Raw genomic sequence first — 26,496 nt, forward strand, 5'->3', positions numbered from 1 at the left:
CCAGTGCTGAGGACACCAGGATGAGGGGGAGTCTCACCTTGTCCCTTGCTCCCCACCGGTGGAGGGGTCAGACTAGATGGCGCCCCTCCAGTCTGGGCCTCTCTTCTGCCCGCCCCTCCTGCCACCTCTTTGCACACAGCCCACTTCCCATGCTTTGTTCCTGTGGTTGGGGAATCGATCCATGTGAACAGTGTACATTCTGCGTGTCTTTTTTTCCTTTATAAACTTGGTTTGCCTACTTAACCTGTCCTGAAGTTTGACAGGCTAACTTCTAAGATAACTTATGATGAGGAGACTCGTGCTAACAAGTCAGGGAAGATAGCGGATATGTGGTGCCCTGGTCCTGCTGTCTCCTGACCTGTGGGAAAGGCCAAGTGTCTGCTGATGCATAGAGGTGGTTGGGTTTAGCACAACTGCACGGAAGGGAGAGGAAGTGTGTATGGAAGAAAGGGCTGTGGCCTTGATTCTCCCTGGATTACTGTAATTGCTTCCAGTCTAATTTCCCCATTTCTAGCATCTTCCTTGCTCCGATCCAGATTCAACATGGAAGCCAAATGGGTCTTTCTAAAACATAAACCAGATTTTGTCACTACTTTGCTTAAAATCCTTCAGGGTTATTATATTGTCTTCTGGATAAAATCCTAAACTCCTCAGTCTGGCATACCCAGCCTCCTTTAAATTGGTCCTTTCCTGCCTCCGGTCTCATCTCCCACCTCACCCCCATCCCACCCCAACTCAGTAATTGGCCCAATTACCTTACTTAGTTTTTCTTCCCACTTCTGTAACTTTGTTCTCTGACCTGGTCATTCTGACAAAACCCTCCTAACCTTCAAGATTCCGCTCAGTGTTGTGTTCTCGGGTGGTTTTTCCTGATAGCCCTGCTTTGTACGAGAGTTTTCTGTTACCTTGTTCATGCTTCTTTTATATCAGTTATTACTGGTAGTGTAGTCACCTGCTGAAATGTCGTCCCGACACCACTGCCCACTCCATCATGAGCTCCTTGAGTTTGGGGACTTTAAGGCTCTCTCATCTCCCATCCAATGTCTGGCACGTGTGTGGTAAATGTTTCTTTTGTTTGTTTTGTTTTTTGTTTTTGACCTCACCACATGGCTTGTGGGATCTTGGTTCCCCGACCGGGGGTGGAAGCACCGAGTCCTAACCATTGGACCACTAGGGAATTCCCTGTGTGTGGTAAATGTTGAAGGGATGAATAAAATCTGTTTCAGCACTAGCAGGAACGAATCCTCCAGTCCTTTGGCTGGACACTGCCATAGCTGGGGAGGCAGAGGTCTCAGCCACAAGAAGGCCACGCTAGGACATTTTTTATCTCCTGATCCAGAATTAATCTGATTTACTTCAAAGTCCCCATGTCTGGGAAGGTTTGTAATGTTAATTGGATCCTTTTATTTTCTAGGCTGTGTGGATGCCTGGGAACCCAAAGTGCTGCGGGCAGGTATGGGCGCACATTTCCAAGTGCCCATCATCAACAACCTGGCCTGGGAAGCAGTGCCCAACTACCTGCCCAATGACACCCGCGTCTACGTGGCTGACAACTGTGGCCTTTACATGCAGGCCCAGGCCCAGATGTCTAATAAGGCCAGTGACTACGGCTGGGTATGTGACCGACGACCCCTAAAGTTTCACAAGTATGAGGAGGAGGAAGAGAATCTAGAAAGTACAGCCAATAAAGGCTGGCTCCCTGAACTTGAGGTCCAGAGTTACGACTCAGACTGGACAGAGGCACCTGCAGCTGTGGTGATAGGTGGGGAGACCAGCGGCGTGAGCCTGGAGTCCCTGCAGTTGGCTGAGAGCACGGGGGGTGGGAGGCTGCTGATCCCCATCGTACCTGGTGTGGACAGCCTGAACTCGGCCATGGCTGCGAGCATCCTGCTCTTTGAAGGGAGAAGACAACTGCGGGTGAGGGCGGAACACTTGAGCAGGGACGGGAGTTACCACTGAGAGGGGACGTGGAAGCCAGTCCTCAGTTTTAGGTTGTCTCTGTGGTTATTGGAAAAATAAGAACTTCCCTGACTTTCTGCTTAGCCTCAAAAATAACAAAGGCCAAAATTCCTCCTGAGATCTCCATCTTCCCACTGACTTTTATATATGTGTGTATATGTACATGTGTGTGTGGGTAAGAGAGAGACAACATAAGTAAATGCTCCTCATGGCTGTATGTTTTTAAAAACTGTCCACCAAGGAGCATCTTTGTGCCCAGAAAGTTGCTGAGGGCATCACCTTGGGTAGGGAGGACCCCTCCCTCCACAGCTGGGGGTGCTCTGCAATCATGGAGCGCTGGTTAGAGGCCGGCCTTGGTCACTCACTCCTGTGATCATTGGTCAGTGGAAATTGACTTCACCCCTGTGAAGTGTAGACCAGCAGATTACATTAAAAAGTTTTATTTCAGTGTGGTCAGTGGGTCCCAATGCCTGTCTTTTCATCTTTGGCCTAGTGATGAGGATATTGCTAAGAGATTAATGACCCAGGAAGCTGAGGGCTACAGGTGATGGCGTTCAGTAGCTGGCTCTTCTTTTGGCTTGGCTGTGTTAATCTCTGTGATGGTTAATTCAGGCCATGACTTAAACACTGTTTATGTATGACACAATTTTTTCCCCCATTTCTGGTGAAAGAGCTGAATTCATCAGGTGGTATTACACCTTCTTAGCACCTCTGCAGATATCTTTTTGAGAACTTGGTTCAGAAAAGGAGGAAACAGTTCTTAAATCTTCGGCTTAATCCTGCATCTGTCAGCAAAGCTGTACCCTTTTTACTAGCTTCCTGCTGTTAGTCCTACTTTGTATAACACTTTTGGTTAAATGTAATGACTTGTTTACATTAATCCCCCATCCTGCATAAACAGAACTGTTAGGAAAACGCCACTGTTCCTGGAGGCTGTGTGAACAGAGGCTTCTGTGAGGGGAGAGGCTGAGGTTTTGAGGATGAGAGCTTGGGGCCCTTGAGCCCACAACTCTGCAGCAAGACCCTGCTGTTCTTCTCTCTCTCAAACCCCCACGGGACCAGGGCAAGCTGGATCCTTACTTACCAAGTGCCAGCGGGATGTAGCCAGGGACACGAGGGCAAAAGCAGATGGTAATCGCTGTGTGTGTAAGTCACTGTGCGTGTGTGAGGTGAGATGGCGGGAACTAGAGGATGGGACCTAGTTCAAGCAGTGCTTTTACCACCACAGCGAATATGGTTGGAGTTGAGGACAAAGACACTAGCAGTGTAGTGTCACCACGTCCCTTCCGTACAGTGGCTCCTGTCGTGGTTGGGGTTCCTTAGGAGCCCTTCAGCTGCTCATCACAGGGAGGTCCAATGAGTTGCAGCATGCCCAAGATGAACCGTGAACCCCTCCCTCCTCCCTTGGCTTGCCCAGCTCCCTGGTAAGACCAAAAGGTCACACATGACCGTGCCCCAAGTGGTGCGCCAGTGGGATTGCTTTGTTATGTTTGAGGGGAGGGGTTTTTAAAGGAACAATCTCTTTGGTTGGCTGTGTTCTCTCAGGCTGACTGGCCAGAAGCTGCCCTGGTGTCCCACTCTGGTCTGGGGCTGCCCAGGGCCCCACACAGATGTTGGGTGACAGTGGCCCCCAGAATGTTCTTGAGACTCTCCATCCCCCATCAGCTTTTAAAAAGTAGAAAAACCCACAGCCTTTATGCTGTGTTGAGCCCACAAAGGCTGGGGCCCTCTGCCAGCTTCACAGCTATAATGCCCATCACACCAGCACGCGAAATTGGGGGTGGTGGACACCGGAGAACGATACCACTCTATTGACAGTCTCCCAGCGCCTTGGAAAAGTGCTAAAGAAACACGTCGCTAAAAAGAGGCTCGCAGAAGCTAACAAACACACCATTGTAAAGCAGTTATAATCCAATAAATATTTAAAAAAATAAAAAGAGGCTCATGCCTTTTCAGCATAAAACCGGCCTCCTGCAATTTTTGTCCCTGGGTTATTGTTCCTACTGACTTTTATTGCAAAATAAAAACCAGTGAAAGAACAACAAACCCTATACCTTGTCTTTGTTCAGAAAAACAAAGCATCGCAGAAGAGCACACCTAGCAAGTCATTCTATCATCCTGGGTGTAAGAAGGAAAAGACATTTACATCCCATTCACTTTATAGTCCATGACTTGCATGCCATGCCTTGTGAGTTCTTTTTGTATATTTGTGGGTATAACTTAGTAGAGGGGAGGGCAAATTTTCCTTTCTTTAAAATGATTACAGTGGAAGCAAATGGTGAAGTTGTTTGCCTAGTGATGGAAATTAGCCATCTGGAATTCTTCTCAGTTTTGAGGCCAATATTTATGTCACCATTTCCCCAGGAGACAGGAATGAAAACTGAGCAGTATATGACAAGTAAAACACATTGCTTGGCTGAAAGAGAAGCCTTCAGAAGGTTGGCCAAGCTGCCCCTTGCTTTTGTGTGGCATGTGGCCGTAGTGGTGATTTCTGCCACAAGGGGGCAGTCACGCCTCAACCACTCCCAACCCTGAAGGGAAGGGTGGGGATTTTCCCTGGATATAACTTGTGAAAGAGGATGGAATCAAAAGTCTCCCTTCACCACAGTGGGCCTTTTGCAAGCTGTTTGTGCTCAGAGGTGCTAAAGTTGAAGACCCACCCACGTTGTCATTCATTCTCGGCAGAATCTGAAGTACAGAACATTGGACCAAAAACTAGGGAGGAAATGGACAGAAGTGGGACGTAGCTGCCTCAGAAAAAACTAGCACATCTTTTCCCCTTGAATGGAGCCTCTGGGAAAGCAGCTCTGGACTAATGCTGATGTCCCCAGGTGCCTGGAACTCACACTGAGAACCCACCGCCTCACCCCGTTTAGGGTTTCAGGGCAGGGGAGGCAGAAAGGTCTTCTTCCCCCCCCCCACCCCAGCCATGGCTACTGGCTCATGTTAGAATCTCAGTCATTAAGGCCCAGAGGATAAACAGACCTCGGGGGACTGGTTTCCACTGGGGCCTTCTACCACCTGCCCCAGGGTTATTAGCAACACCCGACGTCACCAAAAGCTGCACTGCTCCACTTCTGTTGTTCCGCCACACGAAGACTCCAGGATCAGCACCACGCCCAGGGTTCCCCGACTGCTGCTGAAAACCACGGCTGTGCTGTAGGCCCCTCTTGGCCAAGCCGCCTCCACCCGCTGTGGGAGCAGAACTGACTGGCCCACCTGAAAAATGTGTTTTAAAGGACACACTCACGTAGACACCTTTAAACTCCAAGATCTCACGTCCTCTACATCAGTGAACACGCAAAAGAAAGAACTTAGAAGCCAGATGTGCTGCTGTGGGTGACTGACAGTCCCTGAACCAGGGTCCCACGTTACCTTGCAGCAGCTTCAGGCGCTCATAGCCTCAGGAAGTCAGGCCACTGCTCAAAGGCCAGGTACTGAAAATGTGCATACATCACACATGGTAGCAGCTCTTCTCATCTGTTTTGTAGGGAAGAGCAAGTTTTTTCAACTAAGGTCTCATAGTTGGAGAAGACCATCACCAAAGCTGATCCTTCCTCAAAATGCAAGAAGAGAACTAAGGTTGGGGAGAGACGTGGCTGCAGCAGGGTCTGGCCTCCCAGCCGCCCTTGCACCTCTGTGACCCCAGACCAGCAGAGTGGCTTGACTGGCTGGGGACTTCATATTCTCTGATATCAAAGGATATCTGTTTTCGGGGACTGGGTCCTAATCATTGCCTCCTCCCATATCCCACTTGTAGCCCATGTGGGTGACTTACTTGTGTGAGGCAAGAGCGCACAGGAGTCAGACCTGAGACTGGCTGCCTTCCTGGGGCTGCACACTGGCCTACAGGACTGGGGACAGAGGCTTTCATGAGGTGGCACATTATTGCATGGAAACCCTACAGCCCCTCAGAACAAGTCCTACCCAAATCTAGTCACACATTTCCTGACTCGGGAAGTGTTCCAGAAGGGCAAGAGGGTGAGACATACTTAGGCTGAGAAATGCAGCAGCTTTACTTCTCTTCGTGCTTTCACACTTAGGCATACCTAGAATGTCCTGATGTCAGATCTACCCTTGTAGAAGGAGAAATCACGGCCATAGAGTAGAGCCAATATAAGATTTTCCTACATCCGAGCTTTTTGTTTCCTGGAAAATATTCCACCCTTCACACATGCACCACTTGCTAATAATGAACAATCAATAACGAGGCGAGGGGCTTCCCTGGTGGCGCAGTGGTTGAGAGTCCACCTGCCGATGCAGGGGATGCGGGTTCGTGCCCCGGTCCGGGAAGATCCCACATGCTGCGGAGCGGCTGGGCCCGTGAGCCATGGCCGCTGAGCCTGCGCGTCCGGAGCCTGTGCTCCGCAACGGGAGAGGACACAACAGTGAGAGGTCCGCGTACCGCAAAAAAAATAATAATAATGAGGCGAATAGACAACAGCCGTTTGTCCCCAAAGCATTTTCCCTTGAGCAGCCTGCTTGGAGGAAAGTGGTGGGCGCTCCTGTCCCTGTTGGTGTCAGCAAAGAGGGCCTTAGGTTTGAGTGCTGACTGAACACAGCTGCTTCAGGGCAAATGGAAGATCCTGAGCCCGGGCTGTCCTCGGTTCATGCCGCAGCACCGGAGAGAAGCTGCAGGGGCACTGCTGGACCTCCCACGATCCACACTGCTCGCCGCCGCTGCGCTCAGCTCCTGCTCCCAGGGGGCAAGCGGGCCTGGCCGAGGGGAAGGCGACAGTGAACAGAATGCTTGCGTGACTGGAGGGGCTGGACCAGCTACTCGCTCGGGCCCCTCCCAGGGCTGCCACTCCAAGCCCGCGGGCCTCTCCACATGTACACGCACACGCGTGTGCAGTCCTCCTCCTCCGATGACCTCATTGGGTCCAGCTGCTCCGTTCCTGGACCACATTCTACTATGTCTATCACTGCAGAATTCCGTTTGCTGCCCTGGAACAAGGCCGCAGGAGGAGAGAACAGCTTTTCAGTGGCTTTAATTAGGCAACAGGAAAAAACACAGTCTGGCTGAAAATTACCACTTGAAGCTTGGCTGATGCGAGAAAAGCAGAACAGGCTCCCTGCGCTTGGATGAGCGAGTCATTGATTGCGAGGACACACTTGGGGCGGAGGTAGCAGGCAGCCCCCTCACTTCTGGAAAAGAGGCTGATTCTCAGTCGCCCTCTGGCCTTTACACCTGCCCGCTGTACATGCCAACCCCACACACATACTTTTTTTCTTAAGCAGATCTTTATTGTTGGGGACAGGTTAAAAAAAAAAAAAATCTCATCTCTGTTGTGAAAATGGGTAGAATCGGATCTTGAAGTCATTGTGGTGAACACAGATCTGGAACCCCAGGGTGGTATTTTTACAGCCACCATCCTGCCTCAACCTGCAGGGCATGGTTTCCCTTGCTGCTGGTGGAAGACCTTGAGTATGTCACAGCTGGTGTTTTAACCTGCTTCCGATTAGCGACAAGAATTTTAAGATATTTTGGAGCTGCTTAGTGGGAATTAAGATGCCACCCACTTCGTCTGCATCAATAACCTTTAAGATCTCTCGCACTATAGAGACCAGGATTTTTCACTGGTGAGGTGATCCTCCCCCAGCATTTTTCCCCCAAAGTCGCCACCATATAAACCAAAAGCACCTTTTTGGTAAACCTTCCCATTGATCTTAACCTCCACACCCCCCTCCAGAAGGGGAATTCTGGTGTCAAGGGTCCAGTTGACATTAGTGGCAAGTAGTTTAGTCGGCCCTGTATGGACCGCAGAAGGATCAAAAATGACCTAATTTTTCTGCTGCAGTGACTTGCAAGGAGGATGCCGCAACTGGACTTTGTTTCTTTCGCCCCAGAAGGTTAAGTAGTTGCTAAGAGAGACCACCTTTGCTCCAAGGCCGTCATGGTACAGGGCACAGACAGAAATCCCGACCATCCTCCAAGTGAGGGTGACCTCCCCTCGTCCCCACACCCCCCCCGTCCCCCAGGGAGACACTGGCAGGGCTCCCAGAGCAGCCCCTAGCCCTAGGACAGAGCTAGGTTTGAGAGTCTCCAACTACTGCCCCATTCTTCACAGGAGGACCCGTGCTCGACTCCTTGTGTTTCTCCAACTGGCCTTCTCAGGCTTCTGAGCACGTGTTCCCGTGAAGCGGGGGGGATGAACACGTGTCCACAAGGATGTCTGTAATCTGAGACTCCACCCCCTGCAACAGCAAGTCAAACCCGGAGAGGTGACGGCCAGAGCTCCAGCGGGGCATCTGCCTCTGGCGCTCTAATCCAAACGAGAATCCTGGCTTCCAGAGGATTCGACAGATGACCACGTTAGGGCTTGGTTCTCAAAAATTCTGAAACATAGCTGCCAAATATCCGGTGAAAGTCAAGAGGATCTTGTGTGTCCCCCACCCCCACCCCACTGCCCACCCCATGGAGCACAGCACAAGCCAAAAGCTTTTTGTTATGAAGGACAGGAATGGCCAAGTGGTTGATAACGTCCAGAGATGCCTGTTTTATTTCTTACTAGGTGACTGCATTTCAGGCTGGTAACAGTAACAGTCTAATTACCAACTAAATTTGTACCTCTGAACTACAAATCAACAATCCCACTCAGCAAGGAGCAACATGTCAACAGCTAATTGGAGGGGGCTGGGTTTTCCAAATAAATGGTCTTGATTGGCTGTGAGTGGAGCCAGGGGTGAGGCCTGAGATTATTTTAAAGGCCCTGACTTCTGACTGAGATAGGCTGAAACCCTGTGAGGCCCTAGGCAAAGCCTTCCATCCCAAATCCTAAGAGCACAGCTGTTAGCTTCCTTTCTGTGGTCAGTTCAGCCCAAACAAGGAGCTGAGCTGGGCCCGGCAGGGCGGACCCAGGGCCTACTCTTAGCTGACTTGTCTTTGGCCTGCACTCCCACCTCAGGGCACAGCCCTTTCTGCAGGTTCTTAGGAAAAAGCTAGGCTTCTGGTAATTTTTTTCTCTCTTTTAAGTTCTGCTTTGAGAAGAAAAGGGAATGCAGGGGTAACCAAGGGTGGGCAAGGGCACCTCAGCAGAGCTCCAGCGGCCCCAGGCCCAGAGCCAGGCTGAGTCAGGTCTGCGCTGGTGAGCGGTGCTCCTCCGGGAACACAGGACCACCGCGTCTTCTTGGGAAGATGTCCAAGGGGGAGAACTTAGTAACAACATTCCAAGATTGTAAGGGCTGTTCATCTGAGAAGGTAGAAACTGGGAGAAGGTCAAGATCAAGGAAGAAAGAGCTAGAAGGAAGGAGTGAGCAGCTCATTCTTATCACATGGGAGGCGCTCCATCAAAGTAAGCAATTAGTACGTGAATCATTACCATAGCTACTCTCTTCCTCACCAGAAAAGAACACAAACTTCCTTTGAGGGCTGGAGAGCCCCTGCCCAAGAACCGGCTGACAAGCTGGTGTTTTTCCCTCAGGCCAAGACAGACCAAGTCACTTAGGAAAGGACGTCCTCGCCCGCAGCTCTGCACGGGGCCTCCGCGGCTGCCACCCTCTCCCTGCTCCACCCACCGCCTGTGCGCCTCTGAACCCTCGGGCTCTGCACGTACGTGCTGGCACGTAAGGCAGAGCCAGAGCACCGATGCTCTGTCCCTTGGTGCCCACTTGACAGAAGAACACCCTGGCAAATACCTCACCAAGAGCTAGGGACGAAGAGAACGCTGCAGTCCCGGTTCGGGCCGGGTTCTGCCAGCCCCGCGAATCCCAAGCAGAGTCTCCAAACACGGAGGTTCTTCTGCTGCTGGAGAGGATGCGCACCCGAGGGTGCTAGCTGAGGAGTTAATGCAGAAAACAAGGCACCACAGAGAGGTTGGACACTTGGGCTGTGTGATTCGGTACATCCCGGAAAAGTCCAAGGGTGGGGGCAGGGCGGGGCAGGGCGGGGAGAAGAATGCGTTTTAAATAACATCCGGGAAGCGGGCGGCTAGATGGGCTCTGGTTTGAGCTTTTCTGCTAGGAAGTCATTCACAAAGGCCTCCACAATGGCAGGGGTGATCTCCTCCACGTCCATCACGTACTTGGCCCGGGCTGACATGTCCAGAATGGTGAGCAAAGGGGCAGCCTCGGGCAGGTTGGTGTAGTCTCGCAGGGAGTCTGTCATGTCATCCTGGAAGTCACCGGAGGGAAAGAAAACCAGTAAGTTTCCAAGAAAGAGGGCAGAGAGTCCCCTGGGCCCAGACTCCCCAGACGGCCTCGGGATGGAGCCACCACATCATCCTGGAGCGAGGCCGGCCTCCAGGAAAGATGGGCTCTCAAAATGGGGAGCAGGGCACCCTGCCCTGCCAGGGGGAGGGGCAGCCTGGTTCATAAAATTCTCTCTGTGCATCACCCCAAACCCCAGGCAAGTCATCTTCTCTTATTAGCACGAAAGCAGCTTTAACTTGTGAAAATGGGATGTCCTTTGATTACTTACTTTTGCAACCAACTCTCAATTATCTGCAGCCCCACTGTGGGCCCAGGCCAATCTGGACTTCAACTTCAGAATGTTTTTAAGAAAACAGCCCACTGCTCCCAGCCCCACAGCTGCAGCGGGGGCAGGAGTTACACCGCCAGTTCAGAAGCCAGGGCCCCTGAAGTGCTACTGAAGTTTACACGGGTCGCTGTATTTATCATCCGTTCCCAGTGACTGCCCTGAGGAATTCCCCTAGTATCAGATGTAGCTTTATTAAGTATAAAAGGCAAAGAGAAATCCAAAGACAAGGTGAAAGATTTGTAAGGGAGCAACCATCTGAGATTACCTTTCACACTGCTGATACAGGAAATGGACTCTCTATACCCATCCCCAGGTTGTCTTACCATAAAATGTGCAAAATTCTCCACTGAATGAAAAGCCCTGAGTCGCCCTGCTGAAAACGGACTCGGGGTATTCCTGGCCTTAAATGCTGGTGAGCAGGAGGCTCACCGGGCTCTGAGACAAGAAACATTTCTTTCTGAAAGGGCAGTTCTTTAGGAAAGATGATTAGTTATTGTCTTTCTTTCCCCCACCCTATAAAGAGCACGCACTTCCCAGCAATGACGGGTGATTCAGCAATCTCTGGCAGCATTCACCCAACTCAGGGCCTCCATCTGGGTTAATAAACAATCTTCACGATAAACAGAGGGGAGACACCTGGACAAATACCATACATCCAATTCCCGTTAGGAGGCCAAGCCAGAGCCCGCTGCCTCCCCTTCACTTTCCCTGGAGCAAACACGGGGAGATAAATTTTAACGTCTGTTAAGGATTCAGAAGGGGCAACTTCTGCCTGCGGGAGAGGACAGGATCAAGCCGCGGCCCGCTCAGCCCTGGGGGATCGTGAGGGGCCTAAGTCCAGGGCTCAGAGGCCCCCAGTTGGTGCCTGACGTTCCAGCACCCTGTGCTCCTTCCTGGATGCCTTGCTTCCAACGTCAGACCAAGAGAGCTGCCAAGGCCAGGAGCCCAGGTGCAGAGCAGGGGAAGGCCTGGCGGTGGGTGGGAGAGCTGGAGCAGTGGATGCCCCCGGGCCTCTGCCCAACCTCCTGGTCCAGGCTTGGCGGCCCGTCAGCCAGACCCGCACGCACAGAGGGAGGGAGAGCACTGCTTCTGGAGTCACTCCTCATCTCACGTTCACTCCTCTCTCTGCCACCCACTTAATGCAGGACTTTGGCAAGAAACTTCTCGGAGCCCAGGTCTCCGAAAACCTGTGAAACGGATTCAATAATGGCTCACGTGGGGCTCCGCGAGCATGAGAACCAGCCTGCACGCACAGCCCGCGCGGGCGGGTCTCGGGTGCCATCTCACCCTCTCTGAGCCTCACCCTCCTCATCTGTGGGACAGTAAGGATGATGCTCCCTGCCCACGAGGTGAGGAGCACGTGGGTGGTCCAGGTGAGGCACCTCGTTCGGGGCCTGGCCTATAGGAAACCTGCCATTGCTCCTTTTCAGCCACGTTTGTAACGTGGCCACCGGAGCCCTCCAGCCCTGCCCCCGCACTGGCTCCGCCCTTTCTTCTCTGCGCCCATCTTTTCTCTCCGAGCCGTTCGAAAGGGGTTAGAGTTTAATACATTCAGAGCGGCTTCCATCTGTGCTTTGTGTGGAGCGGGCTGGGGACCCCCCCCCCAAGGCAGGGCCCTGTGAACCTGCTTTGTTCCCTCCACCCCACGGCTGGGCAGGGTGACTTCAGCTGCCTTCCAGGGGCCCGCGGAGCAGGGGCGGCTACTGAGGTGATGAATGGGTGGTTCCGGGTGTCACGCCGCCACGGCATCCCCTGGGATCCAAGCACAGCGTGAAATGAGCAGGGGCTCGGACCAATTGGAGGTACAGATGGGAGCAAGGAGGGCAGCGGGGCTTCAAAACGTGTATCCGTCAGTAACTGGCTTAGGCCGGTGCCCGGGTGGGGGAAGGCAGCGGCACCTGTGCGGAGGGTGGCTCGGGGTGGGGACCGGGGGGACGCGGCTGCAGCCATCTTGCAGATTCCACGTGTGCGGGACCCAGGCTCCCAGACCTCCGGGGAGGCGGCCCAGCTTAAGGGCCCGCCCTTCGTCCCTCCCCCTCCCCCTCTCCCGGTGGCGAGCCTTCTGCTCGGTCCAGCCCAGCTGAAGGCCCTCCAGGGACAGGCCTGGGGTGGGAGAGACAGGGATGCCAGGAACGTCAGCACTCTCCCTGGGCTGGAGGGGTAATTGCAGGTTGGAGTGGTGGTCGGATCCCCGCCGGCATCCCGTGATGGGAAAAGGCCCCCTTGTGGGCCAGGGGAGGGGACTAACCAAGAAGACACTCTGTAAAGCATCAAGAGCTTGGTTTGGACCCAGCCCAGAGGGAGTAAGTGTTGATTGCGATCTTTGTGGCTCCCCAGCAGCCGGGGTTGGCATAGCCTGGGTGCAAGGGGTGGAGGTGGGGGCTCTGTCGTGGGAGGGCCTCCTGCGGCCCTGAGGCTGCCGTGTGTGAGAGATGGCAAGAAGGAGGCGGCAGGGGCCAGAATTGGTTTCCCTTGACATCTTTTTATGCTACATTTGTTTGTGGAGTCTTCTGGAAGCATGGTCACCCCAGACCCCCTTCAGACATCCCCAAGGGCTGTTATCACTGGTGTTCTAAAAGCGGGCCAGCTGAGCCAGCCCCGGGGCCAGGCCGCAGCAGCACTCACCTCCCCCGCCACAAAGAACAGAAGTGGCGCCTCCTCCTCTTTGGCTTTGTACTTGGCGATGATCTTCTCAGCTATGGGCTGGATCAGCTGCTTGGCCGCCTCGGACTCCCCGTCATCCTCAGAATCTGTGACAGGAAAGAGAAAGGCACAAAGACGCACTGGCTTGTCAATCAAGATGGAGTGGTGCCTGGGTCCAGGGCCTGACTTGCCCATCTGAGCAGCCCCTGAAGGGAAGAGAAGCCTCCCCTGGGACACCAGCCTCGCCTCCTGGGTGCAGGAGCGTGTGTCCCCAGGCATAGGCCAGCTTGCTCGCTGCTCTCACACACAGGCTGTCCTGAACCATGTCCCCAAGAAGAACCAAGTAGCGCTAATGCCCAGGCAAATGCAGTCCTGTTCACTGAGCTCTTCACAAACCCACCTTGGAAGCTAAGCCTCCCCTAAGCCAGGACCTGAGGTCCCAGCAGTTTTTCTCACAGTCACAGAATGAGATGCCGTGACCGCGGATCTCTGACTTCCTAACGGAAATGGCAGAACTGGTGGTGGTGGGTAAGGACTGTGGTCTGATCAGCAGCTTTGGTGGCGGTTGGGAGGCACCAGGGCACTGGCAACTTCACAGCTGGCAGCGGGACCTGGCTGGGAAGGGACAGGCTGACTGCAAGGGAGAACCCCCAGCTGGGCTCGCAGAGCCCCCTCTGGGCATCTCTTGCTTCCAGTGAAACAGCAGCATGGGAGCAGCTCACCCCTGCTGAGCCCTGAAACCGAGAGCAAGCGCAGACCGGGGGTGGGTGGAAACAGGTGCCCGCAGAGGACCTTCACCCAGAAGTGCCACACCGCCCGGGAGGCCCAGTGCACATGCTCGGCCCCACACACTCTAGATCCACAGTTAATTAGCTCCGTGATGCTGGGAACTTGCTTTGCCTCCCTGGGACCCTATTTCCACATCCGCAAATGGCCGGTGAGGTTCCCTACGGTCCCTCAGTTGAGAATTGCTTCCCAGGCCCCAGGATGTGGGCGTGTGAGCCTGCCTAGGAAAGCCCCAAGGTGAATGGTCCCCCAAGGCCATCCCCTCCCAGGGCCTCTGTCCTCCAAGCACAGGGCCAGCCTGCAAGTCCGTTTGCTTCAGGATTCCCTCAAGTCCGCATGTTGGCTCCCCGCCTGGGGGCCCCCAAACCAGACTCCCAGAGAATGGGAAGTCGGATGCTGCCTGCATTCTCCAGCCCCCTCACCGTGGTGCGTATGGCAGCAGCTCAGCCGTGATTCTGGTACCCATATTTACTTTAAGTTGGAACCAAGCAACGAGTCCCAACGCAGAGGGCAAGGTGGCCCTTGGCCAGCAGTTGCTCTGTTTGCAGAAGGAACCAGGGTCACCCTATGGGCCTGCAGGGAGCCTGGAGTGGGTGTTTTGTGTCCTCCTGCTGTCACCCACTGAAAGTCAGAGTGGGAGAGGCAGGGAGACGGAGGGGCTCTCAGCCCCAGAGATGCAGCCCAAGGCCGGGCCCTGCTCCAGCCACCCTGGGGCAGCTCCTCAGAGCACAGGTGAGCGGCAGCAGCAGCAGCTGGGGACGAGCCTTGGCCTAAGGGGCCCAGCCCCCCACAGCTGCTGTGCTGCAGCCCGGCCCCCAACAATGGGTCTGCTCATCATGGGGCCGAGGGCTTCCTCGCGGGCTGACCTCTTCCTCCCAGCTGGCAGCCGGGAGCAGCTAGGAAGGAAAGCACAGCGGCAGCTCCCAGAGCACCGCCACCCACAGGGGAGCCACGAGTGAATCACTGGGGTCAGAAGCACGGCAGGCAGCCGTGGAGACAAAGGCCCAGGCCCTGCGTTGCCGGCGACAGAAAGAAGGTGCGGGGACAGACTTCCCCGACCCCCACCCAGTGAGCTCTTCCCATCCCGCCCCACCCTGGGGCTCCCGCCGAGCTTCATACCTACAAAAAGGACGAGGCAGGGGCCCTCGTTGAGCTGCACGGCGTTGGAGTCGGAGAGCTCCAGCACGGGCTTGGGGTGCCACGGGAAGCCCCTGCAGTCCTCATCGTTCAGCACCTCCACCCGCCCCTGCCGCGTGATCACCTCCCCCTGTGGGTCCAGCACAATGAGGGTGGGGATGCCTGCAAGAGAGGGCGCGAGATTGGCCACGGACCCACAGTCCACGGGGCGGCCCCCTAGGACACAATTCAGCTGGAGAGCCCTGGGATGGAAGCTGGGCTCAGCCTCTGAAGAGCCAGGGAGCCCCCCTGGGTTGGCAGGTAACATCTCCACGGGAGCCTAATAAGCAAGTCACTCCCCCGCCCCCCGCCTCCTGGTGAATGCACTGCAGCTCCCACCTTATCCTGCCGCCACGTAAAGATCAACAAGGCTGTGCGTTTCAGCACTCAGCACGGGGGCTTGGCACATAGAAGCAGAGAAGTCCTAGAGAGATCCCCAAGAAGCAGGAGCTGCTCCCATACCTGCAGGGAGTCTAAACCTCATGAGGTGGTGTGAACACCCACTCCCCTGCAATGCAGACCAGCACAGGTCAAGGGCAGGAGAGCCCCACCCGTGCGAGCACTGGGGGCCTGTTGCGGGGAGAAGCCTGGGACAGGGGCTGCCAGGGGCAGAAGGACAGGAGGAGGACAGCTGGCTGCCATCTCCAGCCCTGCTGCTTGGGGAGGTTCCAGCATTTGCTCTGAGGGGGGCAGTCCCTGGAGGGAACATGCTGACGGCAGTGCTGTCGCCCTCACGTTAGAATCCTGGGCTGGGGTAAGAAACGCAACACAAAGCGCCCCGCAAACCACAGCCCGCCTCTAACCGTAAAGCCTCCAGTGGAAAATCAGAGGAGATCCCTCCTGGGTTACAGTCGCATGTGGGTTTTCCACCTCCTGTTCTTTGTACCCCATTCCCCGCTGCTTCTCCTCCAGCCACCACCCACAGAGGCAGACTCAGCCCTGCCCTTTGGGGACACTTGTCTCTCCACTGGCAGCTGGTCCCCTCCCCCCCTTGCACTAACCAGCTGCCTCCCCTCTGGAGCTGACCGCAGCTTTAATTTTATATGGGCCAGGGAAAGCCAGAGCAATTTAATATTTATAGATTCCACAGCATTCAGTCGGTAATTTGCTCCACTGACATTTTACTCCGCCACGGGGGGCGATGCTGAGGTACCAGAAATACAGCCCTGGTGTTATGACCTGTATGGTGGCTGGGGCAGCGGGCATGCAGTGGTGAGCCTGTCTGAAAAAGGAAAAACGAGTCTATTATGTTCACACCTATTAGAAGGAGTGGCTTGGCATGTTGGGGAACAGGTCCAGAGAGAAACAGACTCTGGGGACTGCCTTTCCCACAACACACAGCACATACAAACGCACGTGGCCACAGCCGGCACACTCGGGCTTTCAGGATGCGCCCAGAGCTGTCCGGGCCTCCTGAGTTGTCTGGGTCTCCTGAGTTGTGTGTCACAGTACAAGAGACTCGGGGCATTTCCAGCCTCATCCTCACAACGGCATGTCATCCCCCAGAGGCCTGGGGCTCACATCAGGTGTGTCCCCAACCTGGGTCGGGCTGGGCTTGAGTCAGAAGCCTGAAGGGAGCCTGGGGCTGGGGCCCACGACATGACAGGCTGGCCATCTGCAGACAAATGCCTCCCCAGCACCATGCCTCATCTCAAAAATGCCTTGGCCAAGTTCTTTAACCAGTTTCTGAAATTGGGCAATTTCAAGTGTTGGGCTAAACCAGGGCCTGCCCACTGCTATGATTAGACACTGCAGCAGGCCTGTTTGTAGCCCAGACGTGGGATGCTGAGTCTGTGGAGGGCAAGCAGGCACAGAGGACAGACAGAGAAGGCAGGAGAAGTAAAATCCAAAGGCAAAGAAGCTCACTTCCTGGTTTGGTGCCTCAGTTTCTCCAAGTGACTACTCCAAAAGGCTTCTTTGTTACCACGGCTGCAGCCTCTCTCCAGTCATGGCTGGTGGGGACCAGGGCGGCAGGGCAGAGACACAGGCCCCCAGCTGGCTGCTGTGGAGTCCTCGCCAAGTCAACAGAGGAACAGCTCCCCTGGGCCCTCGGGTCTCCCCACTCCTCCCCCACGGCTACATGAAAGCGAAGTCCCCCTTGTATTTGGTGCTTTGAGCCCAAGATGATGAGATGCATGTGCCCATGGAGTGTAAACAGAAAGTGACTCAGTACAATGACCACAGACTTCAACCAAAAGAAGCCCATTTCCGGCACACAGACAGAGAAAAGGAATCAACAAGCATCGGGCCAGGCCGCCTTCCCATCACCAGATCTTGGGTTAGCTTGGCCCCGGAGCCCTAAGTGTGTATGTTCCTCCAGAGATGAACCAGCGGGCGAGAAAAGGAAGCTTGCTCTCAGGGCATCTGCTCTGTGCTCCGCACAGGGCGTGGGACCTCACTCACTCCTGGAAGTACGATTATCCTCCTTCTGCAGATGTTCAAGTTGCCTATCCAAGGTCATCTGGCCAGTAAGTGGCCACGGTGGGACAGGAAGCCGGGTCTGCCTGCTGGAGAAGCTGCTGCTCTTTCTACCGGGCCAGCCACTGGCGGGAGCTCTCATAGCCCCGGGTTGGGGACGCTCATCCCCAAGGAGGAGCTGGGCAGGGCAGGCCCTGCATCCACACTTTCTGCACCACCCACCTCCCTCTTCTCTGAGGCTTTGGGGAAGGAGGCTGAGATACGATCACCTCTCCCCTTTCTCCCCCACCCCCCACCCCATCAGGCCTTTCCTGCTCCCCCCTCCCTTGAAGCAGGTTCCCCGAAGCAGAGACTTCTAAGGAGAAAATAGGGCAGAGCCTCTTATGGGAAACTTAAAGGGAATGGAAAATTTCTAATCAATGCCTTTGTACAAAATAACTGCCACCCCAGCAAGGGGCTTGCTTCCCTGAAGGGAATGAAACGGGAGCGGGTCATCTCTGCTTCTCTTGAACGTGTCGTTTCCCAGCTGGGATGGCTGGAACGGTTGGAGGGACAGTACAGTAAGAATTCTAAGGAGGACCCAGGAAAGTCACTTAACTGCTCAGAGCCTCATTTCCACACCATCAAATGGGGGTAGTGAGTTTCCTGTCTTACTTGGGGGCTGGAAGTAAAATGACAAGTAGAAAATGCTTTCGAGCAGACCATCTGGCACACAGTAAGTACTCCGTAAATATTAGCTCTTATTATAAATAAGTTCATCATTATTTTTTTTAATCATCCCTAAGTTGATCATTTGGCTCGCGAGAAGGGACAGAAGACTGGTGCCTTGCTCTCGTGAGATAAACAGAAACCTCCACGCTGGCTGGAGGGAGTTCGCTAAAGAAACAGAACACCGAGGCGACGTCAACACCACAGGGAGGGTTCCAGGGACGGTATAATGCTGCCACGTGTGCGGTTGGTGTTCTCTCGCTTGCACCACCCCAAGCTTAACCTCTGCGAGTAGAACACACACTCTGTGCTCCTAGAGAGGGCTTCAGCCCCAGGCCCCCGCCCAGGGGAGCTTGGGTGGACCACAGCAGTGCCTCAGAATCCCCTTCAGCATCTCCCCAAAAACCTAGAGAAGAAGGAACAAGGCCTAAGAAGCCGGCTCCATACTGTTTCCTCCCGGGAGGAGCCGATTTGTGAGTATTTAAAACCATCTCAAAGCCACGCGCGGGACTTCCCTGGTGGCGCAGTGGTTAAGTATCCACCTGACAATGAAGGGGACACGGGTTCGAGCCCTGGTCCGGGAAGATCCCACATGCCACGGAGCAACTAAGCCCGTGTGTCACAGCTACTGAGCCTGCGCTCTAGAGCCCGTGCTCCGAAACAAGAGAAGCCACCGCAATGAGAAGCCCAAGCTTAACCTCTGCGAGTAGAACACACACTCTGTGCTCCTAGAGAGGGCTTCAGCCCCAGGCCCCCGCCCAGGGGAGCTTGGGTGGACCACAGCAGTGCCTCAGAATCCCCTTCAGCATCTCCCCAAAAACCTAGAGAAGAAGGAACAAGGCCTAAGAAGCCGGCTCCATACTGTTTCCTCCCGGGAGGAGCCGATTTGTGAGTATTTAAAACCATCTCAAAGCCACGCGCGGGACTTCCCTGGTGGCGCAGTGGTTAAGTATCCACCTGACAATGAAGGGGACACGGGTTCGAGCCCTGGTCCGGGAAGATCCCACATGCCACGGAGCAACTAAGCCCGTGTGTCACAGCTACTGAGCCTGCGCTCTAGAGCCCGCGAGCCACAACTACTGAAGCCCGCACGCCTAGAGCCCGTGCTCAGCAACAAGAGAAGCCACCGCAATGAGAAGCCAGCGCACAGAGTAGCCCCCGCTTGCCACAACTAGAGAAAGCCCGTGCACAGCAACGAAGACCCAGCGCGGCCGGAAAAAAAAAAAAGGCCACGTGCACGGAGACTGTCCCACAGTTGCGTTTGGTTGCTTTCCTATCACCAAGGAAAGAGGGAGTTTCAAAGGAGGTGGTGGGTCTGGGGCAGCACCTGGGGGTGGGAGAGGACCTGGTCAGGGCCGTAACCCAACTTTGTTTCTCTGCTTCTAGATGGCAGTGTGATCGCAAAGATTGCTGGCAGTGGGGAAGAGAAAGGGGAGGAAAATCAGACCCCAAGACAGGAAGAGTGGGTTAGGGCACGTGGCAGGGCAAGTGGTTACGTGATCACGGAAATAAATGGTCATCAGGAACACTGTAGCAGTATGGAAATGTTTGTAATATATGGATGAGTTGAAAATGCAGAATACACAGTGCTATGTGTACAATTACAACTATGTAGAAATATGCTTGAAGACAGAGACCAAAAGGACTCAGAAAAGTGAAAACAGTTGTGCTAGGAAGGCAGGAATGTGGGTGAAATAGATACATATTTGAGTTTTTTTAAATGATATTATGATGAATGCACTAACATTAAATAAGAATCAAACAGGAACCGTAGGGCAGCAGGGGTGGGATGACAAATACAGACCACGCCTTGGCAACATCAACCCCAGTTCCATTCATCACATCCCTCTTTTCCTCCCCCGCCTTCTCCCCCAAACCTTCCCCTACTGGGAGAGTTAAGGAAAGGAAGAAGGCAGCTGGTTTGAGTGGTGAAGCTCAGAGAAACCCAAAGGAAGTCAAAGGGATGAGTCTGGGCCCACTTGAACTCGGCCAGAAGGCCCGCGTCAGGAGGCACAAAGAAGACTTTTTTTTTTTGACCATGCTACGTTGCATGCGGGAATTTTAGTTCCCGGACCAGGGATTGAACCCGAGCCCCCTGCAGTGGAGGCTCAGAGTCTCAACCACTGGACCGCCAGGACGTCCCAAAGAAGACATTTAAAATGGCAGCGTTCTTGTAATATAGAAAAGCCAGAAATGACCAAGTATCCACTGACAGTGGAACTGATAAACAGGCTGTGGTACAACAAAGCACTTCACGGCACTGAAATAAACCAGATGTAAATATCAACAGTGATAAATCTCAAAAACATAATGTTTAGTGAGAAAAAAGCAAGCTGCATTATGATATTACAGCATGTCAGCACTTAAGTACACTTCTAAAAACACACCCAGCACGACTATACATTACTCATGGATTCAGAGACGCAGTGAACATCTGAAAACAGATGAGGAATATTCACAATGAATGGATGATAGTGTCACCGCTATCCCCCACTGGGGAGAAAGAAGGGGCAATGCTCCACGGAGCAGTAAAGGGAACCCCACTTGGTCTGTGTCTAATGCTCCCATTCGTTGATAAACACCTCAGGCAAAGATGTCAGTTCTAGGTGGTGGCCACATGGGTGTTTGTTACATTATTCTTTGTCCTTTCCTGTTTTTCCTTTTTTTATATTTTCAGAATGAAACAAGACGAGCAGAGAAGAGCACTGAGGCTGCTCCGTAGGCCCTAAGACAGCCCCGAGCCGCCCTCCCCAGGCCCAGGGGGCCAGCTCCACAGAGCCTGCGCCAGCCCTTTCAATACTGAGATTTGCCTACAAAACACACCAGCGTGGGCCCCTCGCCCTCTACTCATTGAAAAACACAACGGCTGAATGTTTCGTTTCTATAGAAAATAAAGAGACTCTGCCTCAAGTCCATTTTGTGAAAGGGGCAGGGAAGAGGGCAAAGGAAAGGAAAGAGAGAGAAGGGCGGGAAATGGATGAGAAAGGCAAGGAAAGGGGGAAAGGAGAAGAAAAAGCCAGAGGAAAAGGCTAAGGAATAAGAGGGCAACAGAGAAACGGAAGATAAATAGATCCCGGGAGAGCGACGGGCCTCACACAACTGCCTCCCGGTCTTCCCTGCTGCTCTCCTGGTGGCAGGGCCTCCGTCCACCCGGCTCCTGTTTGCTGGCCCCAAAGGCGGGGGCGGGAGTGGGGAGGAGAGGAACAAAGCCAGCGAGGGCCTCCAGCCCAGGAGAGAAGGGGCCCGGAGCCTCCCTGCGCAGAACAGGGTATTCTCCAACCACCAGCATTAGAGAATTGCTAATGGGATCTGCCTTTTGCCAAGTGCGTCTAAACCCCTTCCTTAGAGAGGCATTTGTCAGCAGCTTATAGGGCTACAAATTCCCCAGTCTGCACAAAGCGCTGGGGGGAGGGAGGCCAACCCAGCTACTCCCCAAGGCAAAGGAAGTGGCTGGAGGCCACATGCCAGGCTTTGGTGAACTCAAGCGGCCCCATGAAGACTGCTAGCTAACACGGCCTGGGCTCAGGCCAGAGCACCCGAGGGACCAGCAACCAGCCTGGGAGCAGATGCCTCCTCAAGGCCTGCAGCAGGCCCTGCCATCTCTGAAAGGGGTGACTGGAGGGCACAGCCTCAAGACCCAGACTCTCCCACCACCACCTGGATGGACACCTGAACGAAGTGGCAGCATGGCCTCCTCGGGATGCTGGAAGATACTCAAAATCCGGGGGCACTCTGAGCCCAGCTCCCAAGGTGCTCAGAGGATTCCAGGTTCTTCTGCATTGCCCATTCTTACCCAAGCTTGTCCAGGTGACACAGAGCGGCTCTGCCCTCATGGGCCTCAATATGGTCTGATGAAGTCATTTGCACACTATAAGGCCCAAAGACAGGCCAGGTGGAGGTGGCTCAGCTTGGGTGCGGGCAGGGGAAGGTACCTCATACTGCTCTGTGAAAGCACCCTCATCAAAACGTTCAGGAGGAGACAGAAAGTGGGTGAGAGACCGGGACACGGAGTCAAGCAGGGAGCATGAGCTCTCCCAGATAGAGCCGTGCGGGATTTGCAGAAGACCGGAGAGACAGTGGAACCCTCCACTGACTCTGCATATGTATGGAGTGCGTGTACGTGCACATCGTGATACTGTAACATAATGAGGCGTATATATTTGGCCTTCATCCCCAGCTCCTGGCACAGAGCTCCTAAAACCCCTATAATTTCCTGAATGATTGGGGTGATAGGAACATCTTTTGTTATAATATTTGGTCTTAGTCCCGGATCCTGACACAAGAGCTTCCAAGACTGTTGGAATGGAAGTGGTAAGAGTGAGTGTCTTTTTGGATGCTCGCGAGATGACGGGTCTAGGTCGCCAGAGAGACGTGGTTAGAAGGTTGGAACATTCAGCTCCACACCCTTGACCTCAAGAGCTGGGGAAGGGAGAAGGGCTGGAGGTTGAGTTAATCACCAATGGCCAGTGATTTAACCACTCATGCCTACATAGTGAAACCTCCATAAAGGGCCCAAAATGATGGGATTCAGAGAGCTTCCAGGTTGGTGAACATGTGGAGGTGCTGGGAGGGTGGTGCACCTGGAGAGGACATGGGAGCTCTATTTGAGCAAGAAAGAAGAAAGGGGATGGGGAGACACACAGACATTCTGAGTTACGGACCTGATGCTGTAAAAGATGCTTCATGGTGGCGAGGAGGGAGACTGAGGGAATTCAGGAGAGCCGGCCATACCCCCACTAAAGCAGGTCTGCTGAGGAGAGAGACCCTCACCCAGGGGAGGAGTCTGGGCCATGGGAGATGCCGACAGGGAGGAAAGTGACGGCCCCGGGACCTCGGGTGCCCAGCCAGCCCCTTCCACATCCCCATCACTCTGCTCCCGGTCCGGCCTGTGCAAGGCTGCAAAGGCGTCTTCTCAGCAACCCCGCCCCCTAGAACAGGCTGTGGATTTTCTCTACCTTATATTTTGGTAGTCAAATGCAGTGGGATGCTGACTGGTAAGATCAATGGAAAATGCTGCCAAAGAACTTACTAACAACTAATGCACCGGGGAACCCAAAAAATGCCATGAAGCTGAAGTACCCTGTGAGGCTGGAAGGAGGCAGAGGCTGCCTGGGCCACCTGCCCTAGAGCCCAAGGGAGCAGCCTCCCTCTCTCTCCCCAAAGGTAGGCCTGTCGTGAGCCACAGCCTGAGGTCTGGCTACAGTGGGAGCTCAGTGAGTGCATCAGAAATATCAGAGGATAACATGCCTCTGGGATTTCTCTTCCAGTCTAGCTTACATGTCACTACTGCACTGATCTCCCCTTAACCATATTTTTCAAAAAGCTCCAAAACCCAAAGCACCAAGTTCAAGGACCACAGCCTGGTGCTCAAGGCCTTCTGTGATGTGGCATCACCAGCCTTATTACCCAGTCTGCCCTATAGTACACCATGGACATCCTACTCTGGCCTTTGTCCTGGAATGTCTCAAACCCTCTACCTAAATCCCATACATTCTGTAAGGCTCTGCTCTACAGTCACCTCCTCCAGGAAGCCTTCTGGGCTCAAGAGCTCCAAGCCAGAGTCTCGTGTGAATTCAGACTATTCCACTGTCTGCCCTTCATTAAATGCTGCCTTGAAAAGGATCCTGTGTGGCTCTTCCACACTCTCGATTCACCGTGCTTTAGTGCATCTCTGGCTTCACAGGGCCAGCCAGCAATGTCTGACAGGCTGCTTGCAGGAATGACTCCTAAGGCTTAGCCAAAGTGGTCAGTGATCAAGTGAGCAGTTGGCAGAAAACACTGTGCCAGGGAAAGAACCCAAGAGTGAGGAAGCAGGAGGTAGAGAGCTGGGAAAGCAGGCTGGTCCAAGCTGAGGAGGGACTAGTACAGATGGCAGGGACTGTACACTGTGGAGCCAGCAGACAAGGAGCAGCGGGACAGGCCAGGTGCAGGGCTGGGCTGCAGAGGACACTTGCTGGCCAGAGCTGGGTTCTTTTGTATGGCTGCCCGGCCGCTGCTTGCCTGGGCACAGGGCCTCTCCAGATCAGCTTTCTGATTCTCAGCTGAGGGCTCCTTGAAGTCTGGGAACCACATATGTACTCATCCTCACACTGCCAGGCCTTAAGAGACTGAGCCAAATGAATGCATCTCTGAAAACTCTCCATTCTCTTCCTGCTCATTTGTGGTCACCCGCATCCTGGCTGTCTGGGCCACACCTAGCAACCAGGGCTCCTACTGCCGTAATATTTACATGTCGATAGCTGGAGAATCCAAAAGGAGAGTTCCCTTCTCTGCTCTCTGAAGGCAGACAGAAAACAATCAGTTTAATTTTTTTCCCTTTTTTGTTTTTTTGGCCACACCACGCAGCATGCGGGATCTTAAGTTCCCCGACCAGGGATAGAACCCACACCGCCTGAAGTGGAAGCACGGAGTCTTAACCACTGGACCGCCAGGGAAGTCCCACGATCAATTTAATTTTTTCGTGCCCTGCCAATGTCTGACAGAAGGGTACCTTCTAGCCTCAGCTGTGTGCCCAAAACTTGTGTGGAATCTTGCAGGGTTTGTGATTTCTCCTTAGGAGATTGCTATTCTGTGCCTACCCCGCCAACAAGGGCCCCAAGAAGCATCTCACAGAGCACAGGGAGGGTAGAAACCCCCACCCTCAAACTGGCTATGCATGATATAGACTGTCCTTTGGTAATTTATTACTTTCAGGTGACCTCAGGGCCTTAGCATCGACCACTAGAATATGACCTGCACCTCACTGGCCTCCACCCCCAAGAAAGGGCAACTCCCTTCCTCAGAGAGGAAAAGGCTGTGCTTCACTGAGGACGTGTGTTTGGAAAGAAGATGCCTCCATATAGAGAGCCTGCCTGACTGAGCAGAGTGGCCAAGTGAAGCCCAGCACCCGCTCTGCTCTCTGGGACAAGTTCAGTCTTCTGAGCCCTTGTACAAAGTGACACCTATTTGACCAACACTTTTTAGTTCTTCAGAAGATATCATCCTACTGTAGTTATTTCCCAATGTAAATCCCATCTTGCCCACTCAAGGGCAGCACTAGGACACTCTTCTGGTTTCTTATTCCCCACCAAGCTCAGTGTACAGTATCGGTGGTTAGTTGGAGCTCAAGAAATAGAATCCTATGCATTTAAATCTACTCCAGCTTTTTTCCAAAAAGGATTTGAGGCTGCTTAAAAAGTGCATGATATAATCCAATAAAAAATTGATGAAAACATCCCACTGAAAGGAAAACAAGGAAGGAAAAGAAAACCAAGCTAGGGTCAAGGGCACGCAGAGAAATGGTCAGCTTTGTAAAACTGCTAAAGGTGGCTACAAATTCAGCTCTGAGTTTTCTAGGGGCTAAAGCAAGGAAAGAACTGTGGTCTGTGATGAAATCCAAAGTATACGAAAGATGAAAGAAAAAACAATAAACAAAAATGCACCTCCAACTGCAAAAGAAGTTCAGTTTTTGCTGGGTGCTAGAGGGTAATTTCCTGAACATAAATTCCTACAAGTGGGATTCTGAAATTAAAGGTTTTATAGATTTTTAAGGCCTCTGGTGTACATTGCCAATTTCTCTCCTTGAAATGTCCTGATTTAGATTCCCACTAGCAGCCTGCTCTCTTTCCTATACTGGGGATTATCTTTTTTTGGCAAGTAGAGTTCTTTGCAAATGTGATAGACACAAATTCAGTGTTTTAATCTGTAAATCATGAATGAAAATTATTCTGAATATTTTTCTTATCCATTCTGACAATATGCATCAGGTGAATTGCCCACCTCATATCTTTTTTTTTTTTTTATCTGGTACGTGGGCCTCTCACTGCTGTGGCCTCTCCTGTTGCAGAGCACAGGCTCCGGACGCGCAGGCTCAGTGGTCATGGCTCACGGGCCCAGCCGCTCCGCGGCATGTGGGATCCCCCCCGGACCAGGGCACGAAACCGCGTCCCCTGCGTCGGCAGGCGGACTCTCAACCACTGCGCCACCAGGGAAGCCCCCCACCTCATATCTTGTACATATTTTCAACTAAATTGTCTGTCTATCTCTCTTTTTGGACTGGTATCTGGAAAGAGCTCTTTTTCTATGAAGGATATAGATTCTTTGCCACATGTGTTATTAATACTGTTAGTTGCCTTTCTGTTAGTAAGCTTTTTGACATCCAAAAGTTTATCTTTTTTAGGTTGTAAAATCAAATATTTCCCTTTTTTCCCCTAAGTCAGTCAGTTATATATTAAGTGCCTACTCTGTATCCAACAGTGAAACTACCCAATTTTACTGAAAAAAGTTAGGTTAAGTAACTTGCTCAAGGGCAGTCAGCAGTAGGGGGGTAAACCCTCAGCAAATACTTG

At 53.3% G+C, this 26,496-nt stretch overlaps 2 protein-coding genes across 3 annotated transcripts in view; one reads left to right on the top strand and one right to left on the bottom strand.

Moving 5' to 3' along the window:
* Positions 1 to 1,959, top strand: part of MRM3 (mitochondrial rRNA methyltransferase 3) — a 5,096-nt gene extending 3,137 nt beyond the window's left edge. Inside the window, exon 4 of the mRNA XM_007454239.1 lies at positions 1,415 to 1,959. Coding sequence (XP_007454301.1) covers positions 1,415 to 1,959 — 545 coding nt within the window. The remainder of the gene's footprint in view (positions 1 to 1,414) is intronic.
* A 6,473-nt stretch (positions 1,960 to 8,432) lies between these two features.
* Positions 8,433 to 26,496, bottom strand: part of NXN (nucleoredoxin) — a 143,847-nt gene continuing 125,783 nt past the window's right edge. Inside the window, exons 6-8 of one of the 2 annotated variants that reach the window (XM_007454240.1) lie at positions 14,987 to 15,166; positions 13,064 to 13,188; positions 8,433 to 10,072 (exon numbers count right to left, since the gene is read on the bottom strand). In XM_007454240.1, coding sequence (XP_007454302.1) covers positions 9,890 to 10,072; positions 13,064 to 13,188; positions 14,987 to 15,166 — 488 coding nt within the window. In that variant the 3' untranslated portion in view covers positions 8,433 to 9,889. The remainder of the gene's footprint in view (positions 10,073 to 13,063; positions 13,189 to 14,986; positions 15,167 to 26,496) is intronic. The other variant, XM_007454241.1, reaches the window with a different exon arrangement.

This window comes from Lipotes vexillifer, unplaced genomic scaffold, assembly GCF_000442215.2.
Source record: "Lipotes vexillifer unplaced genomic scaffold, Lipotes_vexillifer_v1.1 scaffold680, whole genome shotgun sequence".
Classification (NCBI taxonomy): Eukaryota; Metazoa; Chordata; class Mammalia; order Artiodactyla; family Lipotidae; genus Lipotes; species Lipotes vexillifer.